This window comes from Sitophilus oryzae, unplaced genomic scaffold (genome assembly GCF_002938485.1).
Source record: "Sitophilus oryzae breed Bouriz unplaced genomic scaffold, Soryzae_2.0 scaffold_1297_pilon_pilon, whole genome shotgun sequence".
In the NCBI taxonomy this organism is placed as follows: domain Eukaryota; kingdom Metazoa; phylum Arthropoda; class Insecta; order Coleoptera; family Curculionidae; genus Sitophilus; species Sitophilus oryzae.
In genome coordinates this window covers 5,334,607-5,351,499 of record NW_022145945.1, presented here as the reverse complement: position 1 = coordinate 5,351,499, position 16,893 = coordinate 5,334,607, and the positions used below count along the sequence as shown (strand labels likewise).

At 30.9% G+C, this 16,893-nt stretch overlaps 2 protein-coding genes across 4 annotated transcripts in view; one reads left to right on the top strand and one right to left on the bottom strand.

The window, feature by feature from the left end:
- Positions 1–10,432, top strand: part of LOC115874643 (D-beta-hydroxybutyrate dehydrogenase, mitochondrial) — a 65,321-nt gene extending 54,889 nt beyond the window's left edge. Inside the window, exons 4-6 of the mRNA XM_030889850.1 lie at positions 6,880–7,099; positions 7,348–7,473; positions 10,021–10,432. Coding sequence (XP_030745710.1) covers positions 6,880–7,099; positions 7,348–7,473; positions 10,021–10,207 — 533 coding nt within the window. The 3' untranslated portion in view covers positions 10,208–10,432. The remainder of the gene's footprint in view (positions 1–6,879; positions 7,100–7,347; positions 7,474–10,020) is intronic.
- Positions 10,433–14,908: 4,476 nt separating this feature from the next.
- Positions 14,909–16,893, bottom strand: part of LOC115874629 (gephyrin) — a 115,193-nt gene continuing 113,208 nt past the window's right edge. For all 3 annotated transcript variants that reach the window (XM_030889844.1, XM_030889845.1, XM_030889843.1), the window contains exon 11: positions 14,909–16,201. In XM_030889844.1, the coding sequence (XP_030745704.1) occupies positions 15,983–16,201 (219 nt within the window). In that variant the 3' untranslated portion in view covers positions 14,909–15,982. The remainder of the gene's footprint in view (positions 16,202–16,893) is intronic.

Here is a 16,893-nt window from a genome sequence, read left to right as displayed (position 1 = left end):
AATGCAAAATAATGTGTTTATCGAAAACTGGTTGTATCTCTTTTTACTTAATGCGTTTTAGCCCAAACTAAAACGAAAATATTATAGGTATTAGTGTATAAATAATAACAAAAAAAAAATGTTGACAAAACGGTGAATGCAGCAAAAATTAAATTTTTCAAATATTTTAAAAAATGTTGACAAAATGGTGAATGCGCCAAAAAAATTTTCACCTGCGGCGCAGTTTAAAAAAAATTAACTCTTCACCTAATTTTTTACCCACGAGCCGCCACTGGAATATCCTAGCAACAGCTTGCGTTACTTAGTTGTATCCATAGAGAAAGCTTAATATTTAGCTTATAAAACAATCAACTTTTGATTTCTAACCACAATTTCTCTTGACAGAAGATAATCAAAGGCCAAAATGACATTTCTCGCAAATTTTGAAGTATATTTAGTGGAAAAGTTAAAAGTTTGACTAATTGAAAATGTCTACCACAAAATTTGATGTTCTGGAATACTTACATTGAAATTAAAAAAAAATACTTCTGCGGTAATTGAGACCACTAATTTATTCCACTAATTGCGAGGTTCTGAATGAAGCTTAAGGTCCAAAGACCGGTAAAAAATAAATAATTAATTACAAAACGCTCGCAAAAACAATATTAGCCAGTCTAAACAAAATTAAAAGCAGAAAAAATGATACCTACTTAATAAATAAAATAACAAAATTACAACTCAATTCAAATCATATTTAAATATAATTATACATTTTGTATAAAAAAATTAATTATTCTCTTAAGGAATTTAACCTAGATGGCTGAAATTTGTATTTATCTTGTTTGAAATTTGTTGCTCCAAGAGAGAATATTTTTCTCAAAACGGACTTTTTTCCTGTTATTCCAGCTTTCATATTTTATTAAAATTGTGCGTATTGTTCACCCAAACTCCTGCTAATTTGACTTTTTAAATGCTTCCTGTTTTTTATAAACGTCTGTTTAATTAAAAATTGAGACATTGTGTTATGAAGTAAAATATTAATTAAAAGTAAATAAATAAAAATCCTAGATAAAAATAAATTAAACTACGTAGGTGGATTCAAAATACGGGATTACCTATAGTTTAAATTTTCAAAAGTTGTGTCGTTGTCATATACAGAATAAATATATATTTTTCATATAAACTTCAATTTACGAAAATTTTATTGAATACTATTTGGAGTATTTTCCAAGGGTTGACGTGGGTGATGAATTTAATTTATTAATAATTGATTCAAACATAACTTGAGCGTTCTTTTTTATTTTGCGTTTTTTAGTAACATATAAATAACACACCGGTATAAAGGGTATAGCTGGATCAGGGGCGTATACAGGAATTTATATTAGGAGGGGCCTAAATCAAAAGTAATACAGAATTTGCTTTTTAGGGCGCCATTTTTAACCCAAAAGCCTAATGTTTTACCTAATTTACAGATTTTGGGGGGGGGGGCGGAACCCCATGGGCCTCCCGCTCTATCCGCCGCTGAGCTGGATTAATATGGGAAATCTGACCCGCGGCTTTTTTGACTCGCACTCAAGGGATCGATTTAGTGTCGAATCAAAAGAATTCACCTAAATTTTTAGCTCTAACTCAAACAGTTTTCGAGATTTTCGAAAAAAGACTGTTTTTTCAATTTTATGTTTATTTTTATAGTAAAATACAAAATTAATTAATGATGATTAAAATTAACCAAAAAAAATCTGTTCAACCGCCATACAAAAACTATCTAAAAAAATAATTACAAAATATTTGTACAAATAATATTAGTCTATCTAAACAAAGTAAGAATTTATTAATAAAGTAACAACTCAATTAAATGATACAAATATAATAATTATACATTCTATAGAGAAAAAAATATATTAATATTTCCAAGGCATTTAACCCAGATGGCTGAAAATTATATTTATCTTGTGTCAAATTGGTCGCCTCAAGAAGGAAAATATTTTTTCCCTAAAACGATTTTTTTCCTAACATTATAAGAAGGCTTCCTCATTTCCGTAATAAAAAACTGCGCATGTTGTTCACCCAATCTCGTGCTAATTTGACTTTTAAAATGGTCCTGTTTTCTACAAAGCGTCTGGCTAATAAAAAACTGAGACACTATTATGAAAAAAGTATTTTTAACAAAGTAAATAAATAAAAATAAATTAAACTACGTATGTATATTTATATAACGAAAACATTTAGGAAAAAGCGACTTTCACAAATCTCAGATTTGTCAGCATTCATGGGACACAGGGCTCAAAGTAGATTTTAACAATGCAATAATTATAATGAAAGAAGCGATAGGCTGCTCTAAAAGAAAAATCAAAAAGAGGCTTTTTTAATACAATCTAATAATAATAAACGTATTGCTCATGTATCTGTAGATGTTAGTAATGTATGGCAATCGCTTCTTTGATTTTAAAGAACATAACATAAATAAACATAACATACATATAAAAATAATCATAGAGAAAGTTCGAAGCTTTTTGGTTTTACCTTATGAAGTAATTGTTATCAGGTAGTAATTGTTAATTTTGAAGTTTAACTTGATATAATGTCACTTTAACAGAACGCCAACGGTTATTGTAGACGTATCTGTATTTTTTTGTCCGTTATGTAAATTTGTTTATTAGGAATAAGCCACTGCTGACAATTGTCAGGAGTGGCGTCCTAATAAACAAATTTACTAAAAGAGACTAATTAGTCTTCGTTGTATTAACGCAGCAGTGTTTACAAAATATAACTATTTTATTTTGTAAATTTTCTTACAGTGGCGAAATACCCATAGGACTTTTTTGGAGAGAATACAATAATTCGTTATGTTCTTAAAAAGTAAGGTCATATTGAGCACTAAACAGAATAAATATTTTTCATATAAGTTTTGGTTTATGAAAATTTTATCGAATTTTAATGAGAATATTTTCCAAATTTGTATGGATTATTCAAGAACCGTGACTAAGTTAATTTATTATTAATTAATTTATGGTCTTTATGGCTAACTTTACCGAGCTCTTTTATATTTGGCATGTGTTAATAGCATATTATAAATGACACCCTGATAAAATTAAAGGTTTCCGATAAAGGGGTAAACTTTTAATGCAATATGAGCTTAAAAGGGGTTTTAGCTACTTATAAAAGTTAATAATTGCGTTTCAACTTTTTATTCTTTTTTTCTCATAGAAATTTTGTTCTTCTATCTTATATATTATGGACCTAATTTTTAAATAATTTTCTGGAGATAATACAATCGATCAGCTTAAAACACTTTTTATTCAATTCCGTATCTATCGCCATTTTTCTAATCCCTCTTAAAGTTTCTTCTTTCACTTCCTAAATATCACATATGGATAGATCATATAGGTACCGTGCTCGGCAACTGTTATTGGGTCGGTATTTACATGTGTGGAAGTAAATCACATAGGGATCTTATTAAGTCGGAGTGAGGGAAATGCGACGGTGTGCTGTTGCGGCGTTGCCGGTACGCCTTTCCCTATCAAGTAAAGTAAAATCACGATCGCACACCGCTTATTTTTAAACTTTTTTTTCGAGAAGATAACTAGATAAAATCATTAGATATGTTTCTGAGCATCTGAAATGGAGTTATAAGGATATCGTTAGGGTGTACATTTTTTTATAACGAGAAAACGTCAGTAATCGCGATAATTTAAAAACTTAACTTTTTAACACAAGACGCCATAACTTAAGAATGACTTTAGATATTGAAACTTTTTTTTATTTTGAAGATTGGATCTTTTACAATATTTTTAAATAAGAAAAATTAGATAAGGTTGTTCTGTCCATTCAAAAATTTTACAACCCATCCATTTACTTTTAGTGTATAGCAATTTTCAGCATTCGTGTAACTTTTTTATTTATAAAGATTTTCAGATATTGTCTGCGAAGAAAATATAGCAGGAATATTGAGAAAGTTTTTGAAAAACTACAATCAATTTATTTCTAATAGATTTGGAGATATCGATTTTTGAATTCAGGGTTCTCATAGCGCGACCACTGTCGAACACCAACACAATTCCACTTATTATTATCAAAAATGCAAGACTCGTTAATAAATAAACAAATAAAGTATCACGAGACGTAATTAAATCGTGAAGCTGAACGCATGATGTACATCTTTCCCTAGAACTTTAAGTACTGACAGAGGTACTGATTGGGTCGGCCGCTCGACTGTTACAAATCTGCTATATCCTCTTCCACGTCTCTTGGCAATATGTGCACAGTTTCTCGACTTATTTCATGCGTTTGGCAACGTGTTTACCGTTCTCTCTTTGTTCGGTACATTATAAAACGCATTGTACTCTTCTTACATACGGAAATCTCGACCCAAGACTAACCTATGCCAGCCCTTAGTATATCATACATGGATATTAACGTAATGTACCCAAAATCCGTAAATCTACGGATTAATCAGTAGTTTTGGCAACACTGTCTCCGGCAACCACTCTGTCGACTGAAAGCAGAACTGCGGTACAGTATTCTTTATCCGCTGCACCGTAAACGAAAATCAGCGCGCAGCGGCGCAGAGTTAAACTAAATCTCGGAATTCTCGGACAGGCTGATGGTTCTGGTAACGCCAGCTACATGTCGGACAGGTTTTGTGCCACGAAATCGCCCATAAGGTTGCGCATGTTCTTATTTCTTCAATCAACGATATTATCTTTCTGTTCGTTCTATTGACTAACTCTATTTAAAATAATATATCAATTTGGAAGGATATTAGGAACAAAATTAACTATCAGGTTTCCAGACTGTTACACCAATTGGATTCCAAAGTTGCCCTAGTTCGTACTATCTAATCGCTTTACGACATAATCACGTTTTCTAACTTATATCGTTAAAACATATTATACTTCCAGGCGTAAAAGAAAATCTATATCCACATGAATTTAACATTACAGTACTTTAAGAAAAAGAAGAAGTTTTATTTAGCTTTACTTTAAGGATGAAAATAATTCTGGAATTTCTAAAAAAAGGAAAGAAGAAATACATTCACTTTGGTATCATTCCTCTGGAAAATATCACTCTCTAAAAGAACAACAAAAATAATGTTAGCTTCGTTATTTCTTTAACTATAAAGAATACTATAAGGGTGAAAGGAATCTGGAGAGCTGTTAGAAAATACAAGAAAAGTAGATAAGGAATTCATTAAATATGACGTCATCGTCTTTTGAGTAAGTCCATTGTGCACCCGCTTCCCACTTCTCGCTTTATCGCGACAGACTAGGGGTGAAAAATAGAGGGACAACTTTATGCGCGTGGCCATAGTACGACCCTCAGCCAGTTTTAACCACCACCAACGAATTTTGTTGAAAACATACTTTAAAGTTTCCTTCTCCGTGCGGAAATATTCGTAAAATTTTTGAGGGTGAACTGTGAGTTGTGGATATCTTCTCTTTCTTCTCTTCCTCAACCCGGATTCATCTACTCCTAGATATAGGTCTCTCCTGTCCTTTTCCATGTCTCCCTGTTTTGTGCTGTATTTAACCACCGTTTACCTGCCACTTCCCTAATGTCGTCCAGCCAACGTTTGTGTGGATGTCCCACACTTCTTTTAGTTTGTCTAGGCCTGTCCTAAAACTGTCTTTATCCTAGCATACATCGTTCATATAGGTGTTGTATACTTTTCGCTTCAGATTGATAGGGATCGTGTTGTTTTTCAGAATATGTTCCAGTTTACCGAATGCTATCCATGCTAATCGTATACGCCTTGTAATTTCTGCGTATTGGTTTTCTTTTCCAAGTCTAATATTGAGGCCTAAATCTACAGGGTTGTTCACCACATACAACACGGAGTATTGTAGCTAAACGATTCGATTTTTACTAAGTGTATTTTTGGGTTCGCTGAAGGACTATTAGAACTACAATTTAAAAATATTTTTACAAGATACAGAGTGTCCCAAATAAGTAAAAAATATTATAGTTGTATTTTTTTTAATGGAACACCCTGTATATTATTCTATTTTTGGATTATACGATTGAAAAAAAAAGTAAATTTTATTAGGTTTATCACATTTAAACCTTACCGTTTTTGAAATATTTTCAATTTTATGAAATTGCAGTAAAAATTTTAAGACTTCATTTCTCGAAGGGTATCAAAGTTTTTAATACTAAATATTTACTGAAGATTATTTATTGATCAGATATTGTGTTGCAATAATAAAAATTTTACTACCTAATACCCTTGTTTATCTAATAGAGAGTGTCAAAAAATTTATACTAAATAATTACTAGGTTTAAACGGCAATAACTTGTTTAATTTAAATTTAACACCCTGTATATTTTACGTGAATCATATGCACAATTTAATTGTCTATCAAATTTTATTATACCATTTTTTACGTATCTCTTCAAGTTTTCGTAGAAAATGCATTTTCTTATAATTTAGACCTCATTTATCACTATACCTGTGGAATATTGACATTTCAGATTTTTTAAAGCAACATATACCTATGTACAAAATGTACAGGTGGTAAATATTGCAAGTCCATTGGTATACAAAAGAACTATATAAATCTTTGTAAAAGAGTATACCAATTTAATACCTTTAAAAGTATGTAATTAACTAATTTTTGGTCCGAAATAATGGTGGTATTATTTCCAACCAAAAATTAGTTAATTACATACTTTTAAATTGTTTTAATTAATAAAGTATATTCATTTGAAATAAATGTGAATTTGGCTCAGAAATCAATATAATAATAAGTTATGAAAACGAACGTCTCTTCGTCAAAAAATGAAATAAAATTTATAAGGTGTTAGGTTAGGTTATTTAGCTGTTCTTTAAAAATCATACTATATATTTCATTATAAAACTTTCAAAAATTAATTATTTTTAACTCTATTTTTTTTTCTCAGGAGTATGGGCTGTTATTTGTACAAACGGTCTCACCTATCGAGGACCATTGGCTCAACAAGATATAGGTCACTGGGATACCATTCTCAAGACCAACATCGTAGGTGTTCTGCGCACGGCTAGAACATTCCAGAACCTACTGAAAAACTCAAATGGCAGAATCGTGACCATTGGAACCACGGATAATATGGGAGAAGGACTAGTTGCTTATGCTGCCAGCAGGTAAACCATATTTGATTTAGTTTTTTTATCGATCATTATGTAAATGGATATATATTATTAAGCTTACTAAGACTACCATAAAGTCTCTCGCCAATGCAATTATAAATCAGATATTGAAAAGGTACGACCTAGGAGCCAGTACGGTATAGGCAATATTCCCCTACTTAGGACTTCTGATGGCATGTTTCATATCAAAATCTCAAGACATCAATGACTTTTTCAATTTTGTTACAATTTTTGTTTTTTAGATACGCAGTTGAAGGTGCCAGCTATGCTCTAAGACAAGAACTGTCTCCCTTGGGCATCAAAGTAGTGACCATCAATCCAGTTGGAATATTACCAGAGTTACTGTTCTGTCAACCAAAATTGGCCAAGTGAGTAAATCATTTTTATACAGAGTAGAAGGCAATTTTACATTTTTCAGCACTGATGCATTTTTTTATAAATCTGTGTAGTCTTTTTTTAGGAAATGTTTATCCTACTTAATTTTCGATAGTAATTGACAAAATACCGTATGATTGAAAAAAAAAACGACCTCAAAGACGGCTAGGGAATGACAATCGATGATAATTTTGGCGAGGTCAACCTCTAGACGTCATTCACTAAAAATTGACATAAAACTTGTCAAAAATTAACATTAATTTTAGAAAGATTAAAATACACTCAGGTGCAAAAAAAACGCAACGGAGAAATTTTTTGTCAAATTTAAAGTGTTATATGTTTATTATTTTTAGCCCTATTTTCATGATTTTTTTAGCAAACCGTATATTATTATGTCAACTTTAATTCGTAAACTAAGTTTTTTATAAACTTTAGTATTTGGCATATTATACAGGGTTAATCTGGGGATTGATTTTTTACCTTAACTTTAACACACCCTGTGCAATAATTTCGTGTGTAAATTTTCCTAAAATATAATTTTACGGTCAGAACCATGTCTCCGGAGCATTTTGTTTTTTGGATCATGTACATGCTTTGGTTAATTTTTAAGAGCGAAATGAACTGATCACGATCAATTTGCAATTTTTTCAATTATCATTACTTTTTGATGTAATTTTTTAATATGACGAGATGGATTACAAATTACTGTCGTAACGTCGTATTACGCTGCTTTGGATATTCTATATTAAAATTTAAAAAAAAACGTTAAAGACTACAAAAACAAACCGAAAAAAAAAATTGTAAAATATACCCTACTTTGTATTGCTTCCCTTGGCTGATAATTGAGGCAGCATATACCATATTGCGACATGCTTTTTCATTCTTCTTTAAGAACCTAACAAAGTTCATTTAAGGAAGCTGGTACCGCTTCGCGACCTCTAATCCTCCTACCAAGCATTTCCCAACAAGATGGTCAGTTCATAGTACCATATAGTTCACAATAATCATCAAAGCGGCCTTGTCATATTGAAAAATTACTTCAAAAAGAAATGATTGCAAGTTGTTGGTAGCAAGTTCGATCCACTCTCAAAAATTAACTAAGGCATGTATTGACATGATCCAAAAAACAAAATGCTCAGAAGACATGGTTCTGACCGTAAAATTATATTTTACGAAATTATTGCACAGGGTGTTTTAAAGTTAAGGTAAAAAAACAATTCCTCGATTAACCCTGTATAATATGCCAAATACTAAAGTTTATAAAAAACTTAGTTTACGAATTAAAGTTGATATAATTATATACAGTTTGCTAAAAAATCATGAAAATAGGGCTAAGAATAACAAAAATATAACACCTTAAATTTTATAAAAAAATTCTCCGTTGCGTTTTTTTTTTGCATATGAGTGTAGGATAGAACGTTTCCAGGCACCACAAATCTATATCCAAATTATTTTTCTCGAATTTTAAACTGCTCCATTCAAATATCTACAGTGTGTCCACGGATTGACTCCCAAAGAGGAAAAACTTTTTTATTCGTGGGTTTATGAAAAAAAGTTATTCTTCATAAAAACTCCTGCTTGAGCTTAAACGACCAACACGCATATTATTTTTACAAATGTATATACCGAGTGTTAAAAAGTTTAAAAAACATGGAAAACGCTAAGAACAAAGTACTTGTATATGTAAAAATACGATGAAAAGTTATTAATAAAAGCTCTAGGGATTGAAAAACTACACCACGTTACCATTTTATCTCACTACCTAAACGTACAGGGATTGGTAAAAGATTCCTCTCCATATAAAATACCATTTACACTAAATTTACTTAATTTGTTTTGAATAACTTTTCAATTCTTGTTTACCTTTACGCAATTTCATTATGTACTTCCCTTTTTAAATTAACCAATGAAGGCTATAAAATAAAACTCGTACACGATTAATTATTAAACATTTTTTTTAGAAAACGAATGAAAAATAAAAAATATTGTTGCGCAAACAAATAATAGATGGTTGTAAAGGCAAGTTGTAGCAGGTGTTATTCCAAAAAAAAAAATTCAGAGTAAATGGTATTTTATATGGAGAGGAATCTTTTACCAATCCCTATAAATTTAGGTATTGAGATAAAATTTGGTAACGTGGTGTAGTTTTTCAACCCCTAGAACTTTTATTAATAACTTTTCATCGTATTTTTACATATACAAGTACTTATTTGTTCTAAGCGTTTTCCATATTTTTTAAAATTTTTAACACTCGGTATATACATTTGTAAAAATAATATACCTGTTGGTCGTTTAAGCTCAAGCAGGAGTTTTTATGAAGAATAACTTTTTTTCATAAACCCACGAATAAAACAGTTTTCCCTCTTTGGGAGTCAATCCACACTGTATATTTATATAGATATATAAGTGGAGTAGTTAAAAATTCGATTTAAATAAAATGTATACGCGTATTTGTTTGCACTAAAATGCAATAGTTATGTTTTCCCATCTACTTTATCGACATAAATAAAATACATAAAACATTTTTTTTGCTTTTATAGGAATACGAATCAAGAGGAGACATCCGTGGACATCAATAACGGGACAGAGTTTCAACCTTTGGTGCTATCCCCTAGAGCTCTGGAAATTGTTGACGTAGCTTTAACGAGCGCAGTGCCCAAGACCAATTATACTTTAGAGTACAAATACAAGTGGTCCAGACAACTTAATCTCTGGAGACTTATATAATATTGTTGTTGTTAACTTAAACTTTACCACATCAAACGGAATGCTGTAGAGGTATTTTAAAAAAGGTCAGAAGAGGCAACAAAATGTGAAAAATTATAGTTGTAAAATTTAATATTTTTTTAACCTTTTAAGCTATAAAATGTCTGAAATGTATTAGATATTGATATAAATACTAATAATTGTGCCTGAAATTTGATATCTATACAGGGTGGTCCGAACTGTATTCCGGAAACTTCAGCAGCATATTCTGCAGATAAAAATAAGTAAAAAAGTTCGTATAAATGTATGTCCTAAAATGATTAGTTTTGAAGATACAGGGTGTAGAAGTTGCATTTTTATTTCGACTTTTTCCAAATAGTGTCTGAAGTAACGTCAATATTTGGATGAAAATCGGTGTCTGGGCGTTTTTTGACATGAGAAATTTGATTTTGATGTCAATATGACTGCTAATTGTAGGGGGCGCCACCTACATGTATTTTAACTGTTTTGAAGAGTAATAACTTTTTGTCCGTACCTGTATAAAACTACTGAGTGAAAAAATATACATTTTCGTAACTTTTTACGTAATAAATGTATCTTGGTAAAAATCACTACGAGCAACCGTTCTCAAGATATTTAGAATGGAAGTTGTCAATACATGTCATTATTGACAAAAAATAAGAGGTACACGTTGAGTAGATAGTTATTTGACTGAAATAATAAATTTGTGAATTTTTTTTAATTAATCATAATTTTTTTTAGGAAGAAATGATGATAAAACAGTTTCTGTTAAACTTTTCGCACAAAAACATCTCGAATTTATGATTTCAGTCTAATAGCTATTTAGTCAACATGTTTAATTATGTCAATGAAGACAGGTATTGATAATTTCGATTCCAAATATCTCGAGAAATATCACTTGTAGCGATTTTTACCAAGAGACCTTTTTTACGTAAAAAACATCGTAAATGCATATTTTTTTAGTGAGTAGTTTTAGACAGGTACCTTACGGACAAAAAGTTACTAATCTTCAAAACAGTTAAAACACATATAAGTGGCGCCCCCTATAAATAGGAGTCATATTGACATCAAAAACAAATTTCTCATGTCAAAAAACTCCCAGACACAATATTGACGTTACTTCATAAACTATTTGGAAAAATTCGAAATAAAAATGAATCTTCTACACCCTGTATCTCCGAAACTAAGCATTTTAGGATATACATTCATACGAACTTTTTTACTTATTTTTATCTGCAGAATATGCTGCCGAAGTTTCCGGAATACAGTTCGGACCACCCTGTATATCATTGCACACAGATATATTCTTAATGCGACTTAGTGTTGAACATTATAGCGCTAATATTAAATTATAACAACTATTAGGTAATCTCAAAGATAAAACATCTCTACTAGAAAGGTCGGGTATTTATGTAATTTCATGTAACATTGTAATCAAAAATACCTTGGGCAAACTAGAAGACGAATATTAACTAAAATACTTAGAACAGTTTAGTTTTTCTTCTCGGTTCTGATGATGCTAACATGTTAAAAGGAAAGTGTTTTGGTGTATTCTGGTGATATAGTTTTTTTTGTTTGATGAAAGGCTATCGTGTAAAACAAAGTTAAAATTTGAAGCAACCTCTTTTGAACGTTTCTTGCTTTTCTAGTCTTTTTTTAATATTTCTACTGTATATCTATGACTGGTTGGTCTATAAACTATGATCATATTTTAGTTTATGATGTATGAATTGAATTATATATTAAAATAATGTACGAACGGCATAAAAACAAACGTAATTTACTTCTGTATATATTGATGTATAAAATTTCAGGCCAGTTCAGATTTGATTGGTATTGTTCTGAATGTATATATTTCTTTTTATCAGATATTTACTATTTGTACTAATATATGTTATTTTTTCTTAAAAATTGTGTTTTATTTGAATTTTTAATGATCTAAATACTACACACAATCGAAAAATGCATCACAAATTGATATCAAAAATGAGAGCATTAGCCTAGACACTTGCTTAGCTACATTACCTTTTTATATTGTAAAACGAACTGCTCCAGTATAACAAGGTATAACAACTTTGCTACTTCCAAGGCTCCATTACTTTATATTTTATAAAAAAATAACCACGTTTTAGTATAATCAGAAAAGAAAGATAAAACTTATACAGATTCTTCCTTGTGCATGACGATCAAGGATGATTTTTATCGGATAAATCTATAAACCTCACTTAACATAAAAAAAAACTTATCAAAAATTAATGTTTAACAAAGAAAAAATCAAAAAAGTTTCCAGACAAAAAAAAATAATTTCAAACAAAATGTTTTGAATGTTTCAATCAAACTTTTATACTTTATATACTTTTTGCCCTTTTTATAAATTAGATTATAATTCTTGAAAAGTTTACAGGATGTTTAAAATTTGGCAAGACATAAAATGATCTTTCTGCAACTACTTTTTTTTACATATGCCAAAAATGAGACATTATCTCAACATTTAACATTTTTTAATCTAGACTAGAATCTAATGTTGAATTAAAAATCTAATTCAGTGGAAGATTAGCTTGTGGTTAATATCTTGTGATTTCCTTTTGAGATTAATTTTTCTTTTGAACGATTCGTAAAGGCATTGTTAAAAGAAATATGTATTTAAAAAAATAAATTTTTTATTCTAAAAACAGCAATATTTAATTATTACTACAAGTAGTAATAAAATAATGATTAATATAAACAAAAAGTCTAGGTATATCATGAAAATCATATATGAAAATTATATTTTATACACAAAAACACTAAAATTTCTACTAAAAAAACCTCACTAAACAAATTAAAGAAGATTAAGCAGAAAAATTATTTTGAACGAAAAAAAAAATTATTATATAATAAAATTAAGAACTAATAATATGGAAAGATCTGATGGACAATAAAACGTAGAAGGGCATATTTTTTTTCAAACGTCACAAAAGTCTTAATTTTTGCGACGTGATTGACAATATAAAAAAGTTATTTTAACAGCTTAACAGCTAGGTATAAAAGTGCGAAAATATATTATTAAATTGACATAAAGTGCCAAATTCAACAACCTATAGTTTAGAAAAAATCTCATATATTAAATAAAATCTCATATAAAAAATAGCATTTTCTATTCGGAGTATAAATGACTTTTGTACCTCACCTGTAATGCCGGACACGTCGTCAAACGTACAGCCTCGCCACAAAAAGTATCATTTTTACTCCTAATAAAGCAATATACTATTCTGACAAAAGCTTCGCCTAAAAAAATACGAAGAAAATAAAGCAAAGTAGCTACATGAACAAAATGATATAATACAAAAATAGTACAGTCGATCTGGAATCAAAAAAGGTCTAGACTCCCATCAAATTACCCCTGCTCTCATACTTTGCCAGTCGTGGTCCACTGGAAAAGCGCTCGAAGCGCTCGAGCTGTTTGCGTTGTTTGTTTAGTTTTTAGTTTGGTTTTATTGATAAGATTCGGTATTTACTGCAGTATGATAATGCTGCCATGATTTTTCTTATTTTTTTTTGCTCAGAATTAAAAATAGTTAGGTTGTGTGTTTTGTTCTTGAATTAATAATAGTAAATATACCTTTAAAAGGTATATACGTTTATCTAAACCAAGAACTACATCTTGTGTTCGTGGACCTGCAGAAGGCATACGACAGCGTTCCCCGTGTGAGACTTTGGGAAGCTATGGAAAAAACCAATATAAATGTAGAGCTAATAAAAGCAGTAAAATCATTATATAAACAAACAAAAACTAGAATAAAAGTCGGCAAAAAATTAACAACAGGATTTAATGGAACTAAAGGTCTGAAACAAGGGTGCTGTATTTCACCAACACTGTTCAAGATATATCTCGAACAAGTTCTCAAAGGTTGGAAGCAAAAATGTAGAAATATGGGAGTACCCATAGGGGATAACATGCTCTACACACTTTGCTTCGCGGACGATCAGGTAATCATAGCACAAGATTACGATGACATAAATTATATGACACGTAAGCTTTTAGAAGAATATCAGAAATGGGGACTCGAGACCAATACTAACAAAACAGAATATATGTGTATCGGAGGAGAACAACAAGATCTAATACTAGAAGACGGGAAGAAAATTAAGTGCTGCACAAAATACAAATATTTGGGTATGCAAATCACAAATGATGGACTGTTGGATACAGCAATTAAAGAACGAAACCAACTTGGAAGGAATGCTATCACGGTATTGAATGGGATACTGTGGGACAGAACCATAAACAACAAGAACAAAACTCTAATAAATACCATCATCAAGAGTATAACCACGTACAGCTGTGAAGTGTGGCCAATTAAGGAAACAACAAAACGAATGCTGGAAGCTACAGAGATGGATTTTTGGAGAAGATCAGCAGGCAAATCACGACTCGAGCGAATAACTAATGAACGCATAAGAGAGATTATGAAAGTTAAACATACGATAGTGGACGAGATAAAGAACAGTCAACTCATATGGTACGGGCATGTCTAAAGAATGGCAGAAATAAGAAGCCCAAAGCAAATTATAAACTGGAAACCTGCAGGAAGAAGAAAACCGGGTAGACCGAGAAGAAGTTGGCAGGAAGGGATTGACACGTTTATGGAGGAAAGATCATTCGGAGACGGTGCATGGAGAGACAGACAGTCATGGAGAGATGGCATCGGAAGACGTAGAACGTTTTAAACTGATTAATATATATATAAATATACCTTTAATAAAATTAAATATAACTCTATATTTATATTGCCTACTTATCTTAATCTGATATTTGAGAACTTTATATATTGGCATACGCCCGGTACTATTTTTGAAATACTTTGCTTGGAAACCCAAGCTGATATGTGAGTCTTCAGTTGTAAGGAATTTTAATGTTATGGCCAATCTTTCTTTAACTCTTTCTTCAATCAGAATACACTTCTTAAAAGTTGTATTTTTTCTTCCTATACGGGGGCCAACTAAGTTAATAAGTCTTTCAAAATTAGTAGCGGACATGCCGATAAAAATTATTCAAAAACACTCTGTCTGTTTGTAAATCGTGTAGAAGTTTACTTTCACTGTTCTGGGATTTGTTTTTGAAATTATTAGACATCCAACACCGCCTTTTTTTCTCTTTGTCTCCTTCGTTTTGCAATAATGATCGCACTAGCAGCCGCTATTAAAAATACTTCGTTATCATCCATGTCCGAATAGTACGAACGCAAGCACTACATTACAATGTGAACGCCATTGCTTGCGTGCCGAAAGATCTTGAGAAACACGACAAACAGGAAGCGCAAGCAACGCAAGCACAATCAGAAGCAAGAGCGCGAGCATTGTGGACGCACCTTTATATCTGGTAAACAGTAAAACGTAAAAAAGTTACATATCAATTTGGTAGGTTTTTTTATGCTCGTTAATTTTAAAAACTTTGCGACAGTAAAAAAATGGTTTCACCCGAAAAAATGCAAAAAACTGCGTTTGGGTGACTTTGGCACCCTATAACTTTGTCCCCGTAGGTTTTAGAGGTCTGTTACTTAGAAATGAAATGGTAGAAAATTTAATTCTCTTCATTTTTTGTTCCACACAATTTTCAGTGGGACCTACGGTTCAGGCAGAAAATCGGATCCAATTTTTTTTAAGTTTCTCAAAAACGATGGCGTGCGGGGATATGAATTTTCGAATTTATGCCTTTCCAGAGGACCACTTACGACTGGCAAAGTATGAGAGCGAAGGTAATTTGAATGGAGTTAAAGTGCCAGATTGACTGTACTAAAACAGATCTCCAAAAAGCAAAGCGAACCGAGATGAGGCTTTATTATATTTCGTTTTGCCAGGGACGAGCAGTAATGCGTTAGCGTTCACCATGCTGTTAAGCCTGCTGCTGATTTGATTGCCAGTAGACCTGGATAAAAATTGGCCATTAACTCCTTTCCACACTGTCAGTCGCACGTATTCGGGTCTGGCGTCGTTGTTTATTATGTCATCTTCCTGTAGAATATAAATAAAATAATGTAACATTTATTTAATCAATAAATTATATTGAAAAGTTGGGTATTTCCGATATTGAAAAGAAATATTTTAAAAATTTTCTTATTTCTACAGAGTTATTCCCCTCATTCGACACGGAGTATGCAGCTACACGACTAGATTTTCAGAAATTATGAATGATGGGATATTTGGAGGACTACTAAAGCTACAATTTATAATTAATCATTTTTATAAGGTACAGAGTGTTCCAAATAAATAAAAAATATCCAAGTTGTATTTTTTTTTAAATGGAACAATTTGTATATTATTACATTTTTAGTTTCTACGATCAAAATAAAGATAAATTTGATTAAGGTTTACCGCACTTCAATCTTACTGCTTTTGAAATATTTACGATTTTGTGAAAATACAGTAACAGTAATTTTAATGCTTCATTGCTCTAGGCGTATTTTAGTTTTTAAAACCAAATATTGTACTTGTTGGGTACATTTTGGGTATTGAAATTTATCTATTTACCATATTTTGTGTTGCAATAATAAAAATAATACTACCATGTACAGAGTGTCTAAGAATTTATTTTAAATAATTACTAGCTTTAAACGGGAATAACTTGTTTAATTTAAATGAAACACCCTGTATATTTTATGAGAATCAGAAAATTGTATTATACTATTTTTTACCTATTCCTTCAA